This window comes from Rhipicephalus microplus, unplaced genomic scaffold, assembly GCF_043290135.1.
Source record: "Rhipicephalus microplus isolate Deutch F79 unplaced genomic scaffold, USDA_Rmic scaffold_86, whole genome shotgun sequence".
NCBI classification, from domain to species: Eukaryota; Metazoa; Arthropoda; class Arachnida; order Ixodida; family Ixodidae; genus Rhipicephalus; species Rhipicephalus microplus.
Window position 1 is genome coordinate 168,070 of NW_027464658.1, and position 15,344 is coordinate 183,413.

The 15,344-nt window shown below is 39.7% G+C and overlaps 1 protein-coding gene across 1 annotated transcript; it reads right to left on the reverse strand.

Annotated features, from left to right (window-relative positions):
* Nucleotides 1–3,217: 3,217 nt before the first annotated feature.
* On the reverse strand, nucleotides 3,218–7,990 carry LOC142790236 (uncharacterized). The gene is made up of 2 exons (XM_075885207.1): nucleotides 7,630–7,990; nucleotides 3,218–7,503 (listed from the first exon to the last, which is right to left on the reverse strand). Exon 2 carries the CDS (start codon nucleotides 6,281–6,283, stop codon nucleotides 3,566–3,568), a length of 2,718 nt encoding a protein of 905 aa, XP_075741322.1. The 5' UTR covers nucleotides 6,284–7,503; nucleotides 7,630–7,990; the 3' UTR covers nucleotides 3,218–3,565.
* Between the last annotated feature and the right edge of the window lie 7,354 nt (nucleotides 7,991–15,344).

Here is a 15,344-nt window from a genome sequence, read left to right on the forward strand (position 1 = left end):
TACAAGTGCGAATGTTAGGTTAGGTTGACATATCAACCGTCGTAAAACCGCATTAAACAATGTCACTTAGTGAGATGTAGTGTTTTTCAACATTACAAGTCGGGAACTACGATATCTAATGTGAAAGCGCATGAAACCGTCGTAATCTTGTAGAAAACATTGTAAAGTGGCGAGTAAAACGTTTTCTAACGATAGAAGTGCGACGGTTAGGTTAGGTTAGGTTAGTTTAAGCTAGGTAGCGTCGTGAAACTACCAAAAACGACGTCATCTGACGAGATAGTGTTGTTTTATAGCGAGTATTAAACTGCGATAGGTGAAATGTTGTGAAAGCACACAAAACGGCATGAACAAGCCAAATACTGCGTGTTCTACCGTTACAAGTGCGAAACTGCTATATTGTGATATTCTCGTTAAAGCGCATGCAAGCATCGTGAAACCTTAAAGAACAATGTCATTTAGCGAGATACAGCGTTCTGTACTGCAATAAGTTGTTGAAAAACTGTGAGGTTATGCAAATATCCTAATTGTGAACGAAACAGTGTAATAGAGCGTTTTTTAATACAAGTGCGAATGTTAGGTTAGGTTAAGATATGAACCGTCGTAAAACCGCATTAATCAATGTCACTTAGAGAGATGCAGTGTTTTTCACCATTACAAGTCGGGAACTGCGATATCTAATGTGAAAGCGCTCGCAAACGTCGTTAGGTTAGGTTAGGTTAGGTTAGGTTAGGTTAGGTTAGGTTACGTTAGGTTAGGTTAGGTTAGGTTTGGTTAGGTTAGGTTAGGTTAGGTTAGGTTAGGGTATGTTAGGTAAGGTTTGGTTAGGTTAGGTTAGGTTAGGTTGGTTTAGGTAAGGTTAGGTTAGGTTAAGATATGAACCGCGCTAAAACCGCGTTAAACAATGTCACTTAGTGAGATGCTGTGTTTTTCACCATTACAAGTCGGGAACTGCGATATCTAATGTGAAAGCGCATGAAACCGTCGTAATCTTGTAGAAAACATTGTAAAGTAGCGACTAAAACGTTTTCTAACGATAGAAGTGCGAAGGTTCGGTTAGTTTGAGTTATGTTAGTTTAAGCTAGGGAGCGTCGTGAAACCACCAAAAACGACGTCATCTAACGAGATAGTGTTGTTTTAATGCGAGTACGAAACTGCGACAGGTAAAATGTTGTGAAAGCACTCAAAACGGCATGAACAAGCCAAATACTGCGTGTTGTACCGTTACAAGTGCGAAACTGCTATGTTGTGACATTCTCGGTAAAGCGCATGCAAGTATCGTGAAACCTTAAAGAACGATGTCATTTAGCGAGATACAGCGTTCTGTACTGTAATAAGTTGGTGAGAAACTGTGAGGTCAAGCAAATATCGTAATTGTGAACGAAACAGTGTAATTGAGCGTGTTTAGATACAAGTGCGAATGTTAGGTTAGGTTGACATATCAACCGTCGTAAAACCGCATTAAACAATGTCACTTAGTGAGATGTAGTGTTTTTCAACATTACAAGTCGGGAACTACGATATCTAATGTGAAAGCGCATGAAACCGTCGTAATCTTGTAGAAAACATTGTAAAGTTGCGAGTAAACGTTTTCTAACGATAGAAGTGCGAAGGTTAGGTTAGGTTAGGTTAGTTTAAGCTAGGTAGCGTCGTGAAACTACCAAAAACGACGTCATCTAACGAGATAGTGTTGTTTTATTGCGAGTACGAAACTGCGATAGGTAAAATGTTGTGAAAGCACACAAAACGGCATGAACAAGCCAAATACTGCGTGTTGTACCGTTACAAGTGCGAAACTGCTATGTTGTGACATTCTCGGTAAAGCGCATGCAAGCATCGTGAAACCTTAAAGAACGATGTCATTTAGCGAGATACAGCGTTCTGTACTGCAATAAGTTGGTGAAAAACTGTGAGGTTATGCAAATATCGTAATTGTGAACGAAACAGTGTAATAGAGCGTTTTTCAATACAAGTACGAATGTTAGGTTAGGTTAAGATATGAACCGTCGTAAAACCGCATTAAACAATGTCACTTAGTGAGATGCAGTGTTTTTCACCATTACAAGTTGGGAACTGCGATATCTAATGTGAAAGCACTTGAAAACGTCGTTAGGTTAGGTTAGGTTAGGTTAGGTTAGGTTAGGTTACGTTAGGTTAGGTTTGGTTAGGTTAGGTTAGGTTAGGTTAGGTTATGTTAGGTTAGGTTGGGTTAGGTTAGGTTAGGTTACGTTAGGTTAAGGTATGAACCGTCGTAAAACCGCAATAAACAATGTCACTTAGTGAGATGCAGTGCTTTTCACCTTTACAAGTTGGGAACTGCGATATCTAATGTGAAAGCGCTTGAAACCGTCGTAATGTTGTAGAAAGCAATGTAAAGTAGCGAGTAAAACGTTTTCTAACGATAGAAGTGCGAAGGTTATGTTAGGTTGAGTTATGTTAGTTTAAGCCATGTAGCGTCGTGAAACCACCAAAAACGACGTCATCTAACGAGATAGTGTTGTTTTATTGCGAGTACGAAACTGCGATAGGTAAAATGTTGTGAAAGCACACAAAACGGCATGAACAAGCCAAATACTGCGTGTTGTACCGTTACAAGTGCGAAACTGCTATGTTGTGACATTCTCGGTAAAGCGCATGCAAGTATCGTGAAACCTTAAAGAACGATGTCATTTAGCGTTCTGTACTGTAATAAGTTGGCGAGAAACTGTGAGGTCAAGCAAATATCGTAATTGTGAACGAAACAGTGTAATTGAGCGTCTTTAGATACAAGTGCGAATGTTAGGTTAGGTTGACATATCAACCGTCGTAAAACCGCATTAAACAATGTCACTTAGTGAGATGTAGTGTTTTTCAACATTACAAGTCGGGAACTACGATATCTAATGTGAAAGCGCATGAAACCGTCGTAATCTTGTAGAAAACATTGTAAAGTGGCGAGTAAAACGTTTTCTAACGATAGAAGTGCGACGGTTAGGTTAGGTTAGGTTAGTTTAAGCTAGGTAGCGTCGTGAAACTACCAAAAACGACGTCATCTAACGAGATAATAATAATAATAATAATAATGGTTTTTATTTCCACCAATACACAGTTGATGGAGGGGGTGAGAATAAAAGCGATTATCCGCTTGACTAAGTTCTCACCCCCCAATGTACATAAGGCAGTGGCGGTGGCGGCAACAGAACACCGCAGCTGACAAGAATACACAACATTAACAAAATTAGAATTGATAAAGCCTTCAAACTAAAAAAGAAAAAAAAAAAAACCCACACAGACACAGTGCAATAAACATATATAGTAATATAAATCAAAAGTCGCAATATGTAAAGCACGAATACATTAAACATATTATTTACATGCAGCGGTGACTGCATTTTCATCCTTTGTGTTTTTGTTTATTGTTTTCCCTAATTGTTATCTACGAACTTTGAAGATAAGGTCTTAATTGTCAGGAGTGTTAATAAGATATTGGCGAAGTTGAGAAAGGGTGATATCTGCTATGTTAACACCTGATGAATATAACCTGTTTAATTGTAACGGTAGCTGATAAGTAATTTTTTGTTGTCCATAGTTAGTTCTTATACGAGGAAGCATCCAAGGTGGTTGATGACGGTGAGGGTACTTTGATTGATAACGTATCATGGAAGCGATATCTGTAATAGTAAATGAACGTTTTTTTTTGTTCGATCTTATAGTGGCGTAAAAGCCTGTAAATGTATAGGTGGTAAACATTGATGATTTCATGTTCACTAAACAAGTGATCTGTTGTATGTCTGTGAGGAAGGTTGTAAATTAGACGGAGGATTTTATTATGGAGTGATGAAATTTTTCTTAAATTAGTTTTAGTCGTTGTCGCCCACACTAACGTGCAGTAGTTCAAGTGTGAAAGGAATAAAGCGTGGTATATAGCAAGCTTTGCCTTTAAAGGTAAAACAGATTTATGTCGCCAAAGTATACCAACCGCTCTCGATGCTTTTAATAAAATGTTGTGGACATGATCATTCCATTGCAAATGTAGTGTGAAATAAACTCCTAGTGATTTTATTGACCTGACAATTTCAACTGGCTGGGATTTATACAGCAAATGTACTAAAGTATCAGATTTTTTATTAATAGAATTAAAAATTATAGCTTTAGTTTTATTTACATTAACTGACAGTGCATTTTCCTTTGTCCAAACTTCTAGCTTACCTAATACATTGTTACCACGGGAAGATAGCTCATTGTGTGTATCAGCTGACAAAAGGATTGTAGTGTCATCCGCATAAATAATAAACCTGGATTGATCATCAATGTTCGCAATATCATTAATATAAATGTTAAAGAGAAGAGGCCCAAGTATACTGCCCTGTGGCACACCGGCTGTAATATCACGCGTTTTGGACTGAAAATTGCTGATTTGAACGTACTGCTTCCGATGAGATAAATAAGATTTTATTAAATCTAAAGCGTGCCCTCTAATACCACATAAATCCAATTTTCTAAATAAGATACTGTGTACTATGCAGTCAAATGCTTTGGTAAAATCTACAAAAATGCCTAACACGAACTTATTTTTTTCTAATTTATCAAGAATATATTCTTTTTGATGAATCAAAGCAATTTCCGTAGAACGGTTTTTTCTAAATCCATACTGAGAATCATTGATAATATTGTTAGATTGTAAAAACTTGTCCATGCGTTTCAGTATGATTTTTTCCAGACATTTAGAAAAAACAGGAAGGATACTAATTGGCCTATAATTGCTAAAGTCATTTTTGTCTCCCTTTTTGTAAAGCACAATTACTTTTGCTATTTGCATAGCCGAAGGAAATGTAGCGGTTTGCAGGCACAAATTAAAGATATGTGTAAGCGGCACACAGATTAATTCAATGACATATTTTACTGGACGAATTTGTATGTTGTTTAAATCACATGACGTACTGTTTGAAAGCTCAAGAAACGTTTGCGTTACTTCACTCTCACCTACTGGTTCAAGAAAAAGAGTAGATGAACATCTGGCAGTAGGGGTGTCTTGTGAGTTATGTGGTGTAGAATGATCCCTTGCGAAGTACAAACTAAATGCCTCAGCTAATTTTTCCCCTGTGTAATCTTCTCCTTTATGAGTGATCTTGTCGAAATGCGTATCCTCAATGAAATTAGCGTCCAGAGAACGGATTTGTTTCCATAGTTTATCAGGATGCCGAAATGAATTTTCGAATTGTTTTTCATAATATCGCTTTTTGGCATTTCGGATGTCACTGGTCAACTTGTTTCTGTAGCTTTTAAACTCTTGAAACAGCTGTGTGCTTTTGGAGGCAATGTATGTGTTATAGAGTTTATTCTTCTGTTTAATGCGTGTATGAAGTTCATTACATATCCAAGGTTTTTTTATCTTTTTCATAGTACGTTTCTTTTTTAGCGGAAAGTGCCTATTATAAACACCGCAGAATTTACTAAGAAACTTTTCATAAGCTGCCTCTGCATTAGTTTCATTGAACACATCACTCCATGACATAAGTGACATTTCACTGTGAAAATTTTCAAGAGCATTAGGTGTGACGTACTGAACCATTGGGGTACATGTGTGTTTAGATCTAGGCTGCTTTTTCTGAAAAAACAAATAAATGCCCATGTGGTCACTTAAATCGCAACAGATTACCCCTGAATGTATAACAGAATTGTTAATATTAGTAATAAACAGGTCAATCAGTGTTTCTGAGTTAGTAGTTATACGAGTAGGAAGCTTAGTAACAATACTGAAGCCAAAACTTCTTAACAGCACATCAAAATCAATTGCATGGGCAGAATTAGACATCATGTCTATATTAAAATCACCGCCCATAATGACATCATAGTGATGCGCAGAAGTAAAAGAAATATATGATTCAATGTACTCAAAAAATACGTCAACATCTCCACTGGGTGGTCGGTAGAACACTGAATAAACGGTATTATTTGCCAATACAGAAACAACCTCAACAGCAGATGACATGCAACAAAGTTCCGAGATCAATTCACATTCGATTTTCTTATTAACGAAAATGCAAACACCTCCACCACGACCCACATTACGATTGACGGCAAATGTGGAAAATGATGGCAAACAAAAGCTACTGCTCAGCCATGACTCAGATACCATGACGAAATCAAAAGACAGGTTAAAACTGTCTAACAAAATTTGCAGTTCATCAGCCTTATTGTTCAGTGATCGTACATTCAAATGAAAACATTTCACTGATGAGCCCAACCAATCGGTAGGCATGACGCTGCGAATGTTGCAAGGCAACACGAATCTATTGTTAGCCATTTTGACGTGATGTTCACATATTATGTGCTGACGTGCCTAACCACAGTAAAATTAGCCAGCTGACTCGCGTCCCTGACAACATGGGACGGTTCGCCATCTTTCCTGCGGATGAAGATTTTCCCGTTTGCATACCACACGTAACGGAAGCCATTATCGCGAGCCCATTGCTTCACAGTCCACAATAGTGTTCTTGCCCTGCGCGTTAGGTTTTCCGAAAAGTATATGTTTGCATCCTTTTCCTTTAGTAATCGCCTTTTCTGCAGCCACATATCCCTCAGCTTTTGGCTTTGAAAACGTATGATAATGGCGGGGGTCTTATTTGCCTTCGCCGGAAGGCGATGATAAGCTTCAAGGTCGTGATCGCTGACCTCAGGAACTTGGATCATCCTGGCTATCTCGTTTATCTTTTGGAGTAGATTCTCGTGCTCGTTGAAAAGTTTCCCATGAATTTCCAAGTTTCGGCTCCTGCTACGCATTTCCAGGTCATTCAAGTCAGAGTTTATCTGGTGTAGTTCCTCGTCAGGCCTTGCTCGTTCCAACTGTTCAGTTCTCTTACGGAGCTGCTCAATTTGTTTATCTTGGCTGTCCAATCGCTTCAGAATGGTATCGAAATGATCAGACATTGTTTGCACTGCCTGTTCAATGCTGTTCATCTTTTCATTTAGTGGCATTAGAAAATCAAGTTTTTGACTTAACTCCGCAAAAGCAACAGCAAAGTTAAAATCCTGACGAGCCGCAGCAGCGGCACCTGCACCGACGCATGGCGCACCAGTTTTACACGTGGAACACACATAGTTTTTGCGAGAATTGGTGCCACTTCTCGTCTTATCAAGCGGCTCAGTCAGTCCAGAGCACTGTTCGATGTGATAAGAATTACCACACTTTTTGCATTTCACTTTAGCATCAGTAGTTTCTAGGGTAAGCATGCAAGCAAGGCATATGTCCTCCCCAGAAACACTCATCTCTCATACACCTCGAAAAGCATGACTACGACGACAAGTTTGGCAGTAGCAGCAACCAGCAGAAAAATAGGAAAAGGAAAACACTGTGTGAATGTGTGAAGACAAACCTGTGAAAAATGCAGATGAACACGTCAGAACGGGCGTCTATCGCCGGTCACCGCTACTGCCAAACTGCCGATAACAGGTGGGGGCAGGGGCGTCTCAGATCATGACGCAATCCCAATGTTTGCGATGCCAGATTCCGTCGGCCGCCGAGTCCTGGACATCCAAAAGAAGAATAATGTAGCAGTTGCCGGCGTTGCAAGGTACCACGCTCGTCAGTGCGGCAGAACCAGCTATCCAGAGAATAGGACCACCGGTATCAGCGGCAGGACAGGGACGAACCTGTGAAAAATGCAGATGAACACGTCAGAACGGGCGTCTATCGCCGGTCACCGCTACTGCCAAACTGCCGATAACAGGTGGGGGCAGGGGCGTCTCAGATCATGACGCAATCCCAATGTTTGCGATGCCAGATTCCGTCGGCCGCCGAGTCCTGTGAAAAATGCAGATGAACACGTCAGAACGGGCGTCTATCGCCGGTCACCGCTACTGCCAAACTGCCGATAACAGGTGGGGGCAGGGGCGTCTCAGATCATGACGCAATCCCAATGTTTGCGATGCCAGATTCCGTCGGCCGCCGAGTCCTGTGAAAAATGCAGATGAACACGTCAGAACGGGCGTCTATCGCCGGTCACCGCTACTGCCAAACTCAAAGATAGTGTTGCCAAAGATAGTGTTGCCAAAGATAGTGTTGTTTTATAGCGAGTATTAAACTGCGATAGGTGAAATGTTGTGAAAGCACACAAAACGGCATGAACAAGCCAAATACTGCGTGTTCTACCGTTACAAGTGCGAAACTGCTATATTGTGATATTCTCGTTAAAGCGCATGCAAGCATCGTGAAACCTTAAAGAACAATGTCATTTAGCGAGATACAGCGTTCTGTACTGCAATAAGTTGGTGAAAAACTGTGAGGTAATGCAAATATCCTAATTGTGAACGAAACAGTGTAATAGAGCGTTTTTTAATACAAGTGCGAATGTTAGGTTAGGTTAAGATATGAACCGTCGTAAAACCGCATTAATCAATGTCACTTAGAGAGATGCAGTGTTTTTCACCATTACAAGACGGGAACTGCGATATCTAATGTGAAAGCGCTCGCAAACGTCGTTAGGTTAGGTTTGGTTAGGTTAGGTTAGGTTAGGTTAGGTTAGGGTATGTTAGGTAAGGTTTGGTTAGGTTAGGTTAGGTTAGGTTGGTTTAGGTAAGGTTAGGTTAGGTTAAGATATGAACCGCGCTAAAACCGCGTTAAACAATGTCACTTAGTGAGATGCTGTGTTTTTCACCATTACAAGTCGGGAACTGCGATATCTAATGTGAAAGCGCATGAAACCATCGTAATCTTGTAGAAAACATTGTAAAGTAGCGAATAAAACGTTTTCTAACGATAGAAGTGCGAAGGTTCGGTTAGTTTGAGTTATGTTAGTTTAAGCTAGGTAGCGTCGTGAAACCACCAAAAACGACGTCATCTAACGAGATAGTGTTGTTTTAATGCGAGTACGAAACTGCGGCAGGTAAAATGTTGTGAAAGCACTCAAAACAGCATGAACAAGCCAAATACTGCGTGTTGTACCGTTACAAGTGCGAAACTGCTATGTTGTGACATTCTCGGTAAAGCGCATGCAAGTATCGTGAAACCTTAAAGAACGATGTCATTTAGCGAGATACAGCGTTCTGTACTGTAATAAGTTGGTGAGAAACTGTGAGGTCAAGCAAATATCGTAATTGTGAACGAAACAGTGTAATTGAGCGTCTTTAGATACAAGTGCGAATGTTAGGTTAGGTTGACATATCAACCGTCGTAAAACCGCATTAAACAATGTCACTTAGTGAGATGTAGTGTTTTTCAACATTACAAGTCGGGAACTACGATATCTAATGTGAAAGCGCATGAAACCGTCGTAATCTTGTAGAAAACATTGTAAAGTTGCGAGTAAACGTTTTCTAACGATAGAAGTGCGAAGGTTAGGTTAGGTTAGGTTAGTTTAAGCTAGGTAGCGTCGTGAAACTACCAAAAACGACGTCATCTAACGAGATAGTGTTGTTTTATTGCGAGTATTAAACTGCGATAGGTAAAATGTTGTGAATGCACACAAAACGGCATGAACAAGCCAAATACTGCGTGTTCTACCGTTACAAGTGCGAAACTTCTATATTGTGATATTCTCGTTAAAGCGCATGCAAGCATCGTGAAACCTTAAAGAACGATGTCATTTAGCGAGATACAGCGTTCTCTACTGCAATAAGTTGGTGAAAAACTGTGAGGTTATGCAAATATCCTAATTGTGAACGAAACAGTGTAATAGAGCGTTTTTTAATACAAGTGCGAATGTTAGGTTAGGTTAAGATATGAACCGTCGTAAAACCGCATTAATCAATGTCACTTAGAGAGATGCAGTGTTTTTCACCATTACAAGTCGGGAACTGCGATATCTAATGTGAAAGCGCTCGCAAACGTCGTTAGGTTAGGTTAGGTTAGGTTAGGTTAGGTTACGTTAGGTTAGGTTAGGTTAGGTTGGGTTAGGTTAGGTTAGGTTAGGTTAGGTTAGGGTATGTTAGGTAAGGTTTGGTTAGGTTAGGTTAGGTTAGGTTGGTTTAGGTAAGGTTAGGTTAGGTTAAGATATGAACCGCGCTAAAACCGCGTTAAACAATGTCACTTAGTGAGATGCTGTGTTTTTCACCATTACAAGTCGGGAACTGCGATATCTAATGTGAAAGCGCATGAAACCGTCGTAATCTTGTAGAAAACATTGTAAAGTAGCGAATAAAACGTTTTCTAACCATAGAAGTGCGAAGGTTCGGTTAGTTTGAGTTAGGTTAGTTTAAGCTAGGTAGCGTCGTGAAACCACCAAAAACGACGTCATCTAACGAGATAGTGTTGTTTTAATGCGAGTACGAAACTGCGACAGGTAAAATGTTGTGAAAGCACTCAAAACGGCATGAACAAGCCAAATACTGCGTGTTGTACCGTTACAAGTGCGAAACTGCTATGTTGTGACATTCTCGGTAAAGCGCATGCAAGTATCGTGAAACCTTAAAGAACGATGTCATTTAGCGAGATACAGCGTTCTGTACTGTAATAAGTTGGTGAGAAACTGTGAGGTCAAGCAAATATCGTAATTGTGAACGAAACAGTGTAATTGAGCGTCTTTAGATACAAGTGCGAATGTTAGGTTAGGTTGACATATCAACCGTCGTAAAACCGCATTAAACAATGTCACTTAGTGAGATGTAGTGTTTTTCAACATTACAAGTCGGGAACTACGATATCTAATGTGAAAGCGCATGAAACCGTCGTAATCTTGTAGAAAACATTGTAAAGTTGCGAGTAAACGTTTTCTAACGATAGAAGTGCGAAGGTTAGGTTAGGTTAGGTTAGTTTAAGCTAGGTAGCGTCGTGAAACTACCAAAAACGACGTCATCTAACGAGATAGTGTTGTTTTATTGCGAGTACGAAACTGCGATAGGTAAAATCTTGTGAAAGCACACAAAACGGCATGAACAAGCCAAATACTGCGTGTTGTACCGTTACAAGTGCGAAACTGCTATGTTGTGACATTCTCGGTAAAGCGCATGCAAGCATCGTGAAACCTTAAAGAACGATGTCATTTAGCGAGATACAGCGTTCTGTACTGCAATAAGTTGGTGAAAAACTGTGAGGTTATGCAAATATCGTAATTGTGAACGAAACAGTGTAATAGAGCGTTTTTCAATACAAGTACGAATGTTAGGTTAGGTTAAGATATGAACCGTCGTAAAACCGCATTAAACAATGTCACTTAGTGAGATGCAGTGTTTTTCACCATTACAAGTTGGGAACTGCGATATCTAATGTGAAAGCACTTGAAAACGTCGTTAGGTTAGGTTAGGTTAGGTTAGGTTACGTTAGGTTAGGTTTGGTTAGGTTAGGTTAGGTTAGGTTATGTTAGGTTAGGTTGGGTTAGGTTAGGTTAGGTTACGTTAGGTTAAGGTATGAACCGTCGTAAAACCGCAATAAACAATGTCACTTAGTGAGATGCAGTGTTTTTCACCTTTACAAGTTGGGAACTGCGATATCTAATGTGAAAGCGCTTGAAACCGTCGTAATGTTGTAGAAAGCAATGTAAAGTAGCGAGTAAAACGTTTTCTAACGATAGAAGTGCGAAGGTTATGTTAGGTTGAGTTATGTTAGTTTAAGCCATGTAGCGTCGTGAAACCACCAAAAACGACGTCATCTAACGAGATAGTGTTGTTTTATTGCGAGTACGAAACTGCGATAGGTAAAATGTTGTGAAAGCACACAAAACGGCATGAACAAGCCAAATACTGCGTGTTGTACCGTTACAAGTGCGAAACTGCTATGTTATGACATTCTCGGTAAAGCGCATGCAAGTATCGTGAAACCTTAAAGAACGATGTCATTTAGCGAGATACAGCGTTCTGTACTGTAATAAGTTGGCGAGAAACTGTGAGGTCAAGCAAATATCGTAATTGTGAACGAAACAGTGTAATTGAGCGTCTTTAGATACAAGTGCGAATGTTAGGTTAGGTTGACATATCAACCGTCGTAAAACCGCATTAAACAATGTCACTTAGTGAGATGTAGTGTTTTTCAACATTACAAGTCGGGAACTACGATATCTAATGTGAAAGCGCATGAAACCGTCGTAATCTTGTAGAAAACATTGTAAAGTGGCGAGTAAAACGTTTTCTAACGATAGAAGTGCGACGGTTAGGTTAGGTTAGGTTAGTTTAAGCTAGGTAGCGTCGTGAAACTACCAAAAACGACGTCATCTAACGAGATAGTGTTGTTTTATAGCGAGTATTAAACTGCGATAGGTGAAATGTTGTGAAAGCACACAAAACGGCATGAACAAGCCAAATACTGCGTGTTCTACCGTTACAAGTGCGAAACTGCTATATTGTGATATTCTCGTTAAAGCGCATGCAAGCATCGTGAAACCTTAAAGAACAATGTCATTTAGCGAGATACAGCGTTCTGTACTGCAATAAGTTGGTGAAAAACTGTGAGGTAATGCAAATATCCTAATTGTGAACGAAACAGTGTAATAGAGCGTTTTTAATACAAGTGCGAATGTTAGGTTAGGTTAAGATATGAACCGTCGTAAAACCGCATTAATCAATGTCACTTAGAGAGATGCAGTGTTTTTCACCATTACAAGACGGGAACTGCGATATCTAATGTGAAAGCGCTCGCAAACGTCGTTAGGTTAGGTTAGGTTAGGTTAGGTTACGTTAGGTTACGTTAGGTTAGGTTAGGTTAGGTTTGGTTAGGTTAGGTTAGGTTAGGTTAGGTTAGGGTATGTTAGGTAAGGTTTGGTTAGGTTAGGTTAGGTTAGGTTGGTTTAGGTAAGGTTAGGTTAGGTTAAGATATGAACCGCGCTAAAACCGCGTTAAACAATGTCACTTAGTGAGATGCTGTGTTTTTCACCATTACAAGTCGGGAACTGCGATATCTAATGTGAAAGCGCATGAAACCATCGTAATCTTGTAGAAAACATTGTAAAGTAGCGAATAAAACGTTTTCTAACGATAGAAGTGCGAAGGTTCGGTTAGTTTGAGTTATGTTAGTTTAAGCTAGGTAGCGTCGTGAAACCACCAAAAACGACGTCATCTAACGAGATAGTGTTGTTTTAATGCGAGTACGAAACTGCGACAGGTAAAATGTTGTGAAAGCACTCAAAACAGCATGAACAAGCCAAATACTGCGTGTTGTACCGTTACAAGTGCGAAACTGCTATGTTGTGACATTCTCGGTAAAGCGCATGCAAGTATCGTGAAACCTTAAAGAACGATGTCATTTAGCGAGATACAGCGTTCTGTACTGTAATAAGTTGGTGAGAAACTGTGAGGTCAAGCAAATATCGTAATTGTGAACGAAACAGTGTAATTGAGCGTCTTTAGATACAAGTGCGAATGTTAGGTTAGGTTGACATATCAACCGTCGTAAAACCGCATTAAACAATGTCACTTAGTGAGATGTAGTGTTTTTCAACATTACAAGTCGGGAACTACGATATCTAATGTGAAAGCGCATGAAACCGTCGTAATCTTGTAGAAAACATTGTAAAGTTGCGAGTAAACGTTTTCTAACGATAGAAGTGCGAAGGTTAGGTTAGGTTAGGTTAGTTTAGGCTAGGTAGCGTCGTGAAACTACCAAAAACGACGTCATCTAACGAGATAGTGTTGTTTTATTGCGAGTATTAAACTGCGATAGGTAAAATGTTGTGAATGCACACAAAACGGCATGAACAAGCCAAATACTGCGTGTTCTACCGTTACAAGTGCGAAACTTCTATATTGTGATATTCTCGTTAAAGCGCATGCAAGCATCGTGAAACCTTAAAGAACGATGTCATTTAGCGAGATACAGCGTTCTCTACTGCAATAAGTTGGTGAAAAACTGTGAGGTTATGCAAATATCCTAATTGTGAACGAAACAGTGTAATAGAGCGTTTTTTAATACAAGTGCGAATGTTAGGTTAGGTTAAGATATGAACCGTCGTAAAACCGCATTAATCGATGTCACTTAGAGAGATGCAGTGTTTTTCACCATTACAAGTCGGGAACTGCGATATCTAATGTGAAAGCGCTCGCAAACGTCGTTAGGTTAGGTTAGGTTAGGTTAGGTTAGGTTAGGTTACGTTAGGTTAGGTTAGGTTAGGTTGGGTTAGGTTAGGTTAGGTTAGGTTAGGTTAGGGTATGTTAGGTAAGGTTTGGTTAGGTTAGGTTAGGTTAGGTTGGTTTAGGTAAGGTTAGGTTAGGTTAAGATATGAACCGCGCTAAAACCGCGTTAAACAATGTCACTTAGTGAGATGCTGTGTTTTTCACCATTACAAGTCGGGAACTGCGATATCTAATGTGAAAGCGCATGAAACCGTCGTAATCTTGTAGAAAACATTGTAAAGTAGCGAATAAAACGTTTTCTAACCATAGAAGTGCGAAGGTTCGGTTAGTTTGAGTTAGGTTAGTTTAAGCTAGGTAGCGTCGTGAAACCACCAAAAACGACGTCATCTAACGAGATAGTGTTGTTTTAATGCGAGTACGAAACTGCGACAGGTAAAATGTTGTGAAAGCACTCAAAACGGCATGAACAAGCCAAATACTGCGTGTTGTACCGTTACAAGTGCGAAACTGCTATGTTGTGACATTCTCGGTAAAGCGCATGCAAGTATCGTGAAACCTTAAAGAACGATGTCATTTAGCGAGATACAGCGTTCTGTACTGTAATAAGTTGGTGAGAAACTGTGAGGTCAAGCAAATATCGTAATTGTGAACGAAACAGTGTAATTGAGCGTCTTTAGATACAAGTGCGAATGTTAGGTTAGGTTGACATATCAACCGTCGTAAAACCGCATTAAACAATGCCACTTAGTGAGATGTAGTGTTTTTCAACATTACAAGTCGGGAACTACGATATCTAATGTGAAAGCGCATGAAACCGTCGTAATCTTGTAGAAAACATTGTAAAGTTGCGAGTAAACGTTTTCTAACGATAGAAGTGCGAAGGTTAGGTTAGGTTAGGTTAGTTTAAGCTAGGTAGCGTCGTGAAACTACCAAAAACGACGTCATCTAACGAGATAGTGTTGTTTTATTGCGAGTATTAAACTGCGATAGGTAAAATGTTGTGAATGCACACAAAACTGCATGAACAAGCCAAATACTGCGTGTTCTACCGTTACAAGTGCGAAACTTCTATATTGTGATATTCTCGTTAAAGCGCATGCAAGCATCGTGAAACCTTAAAGAACGATGTCATTTAGCGAGATACAGCGTTCTCTACTGCAATAAGTTGGTGAAAAACTGTGAGGTTATGCAAATATCCTAATTGTGAACGAAACAGTGTAATAGAGCGTTTTTTAATACAAGTGCGAATGTTAGGTTAGGTTAAGATATGAACCGTCGTAAAACCGCATTAATCAATGTCACTTAGAGAGATGCAGTGTTTTTCACCATTACAAGTCGGGAACTGCGATATCTAATGTGAAAGCGCTCGC

What these genes read in the sequence shown, in the direction of transcription:
- LOC142790236 (XM_075885207.1), bottom strand. Translation starts at nt 6,283, where the DNA reads ATGGCTAACAATAGATTCGTGTTGCCTTGCAACATTCGCAGCGTCATG.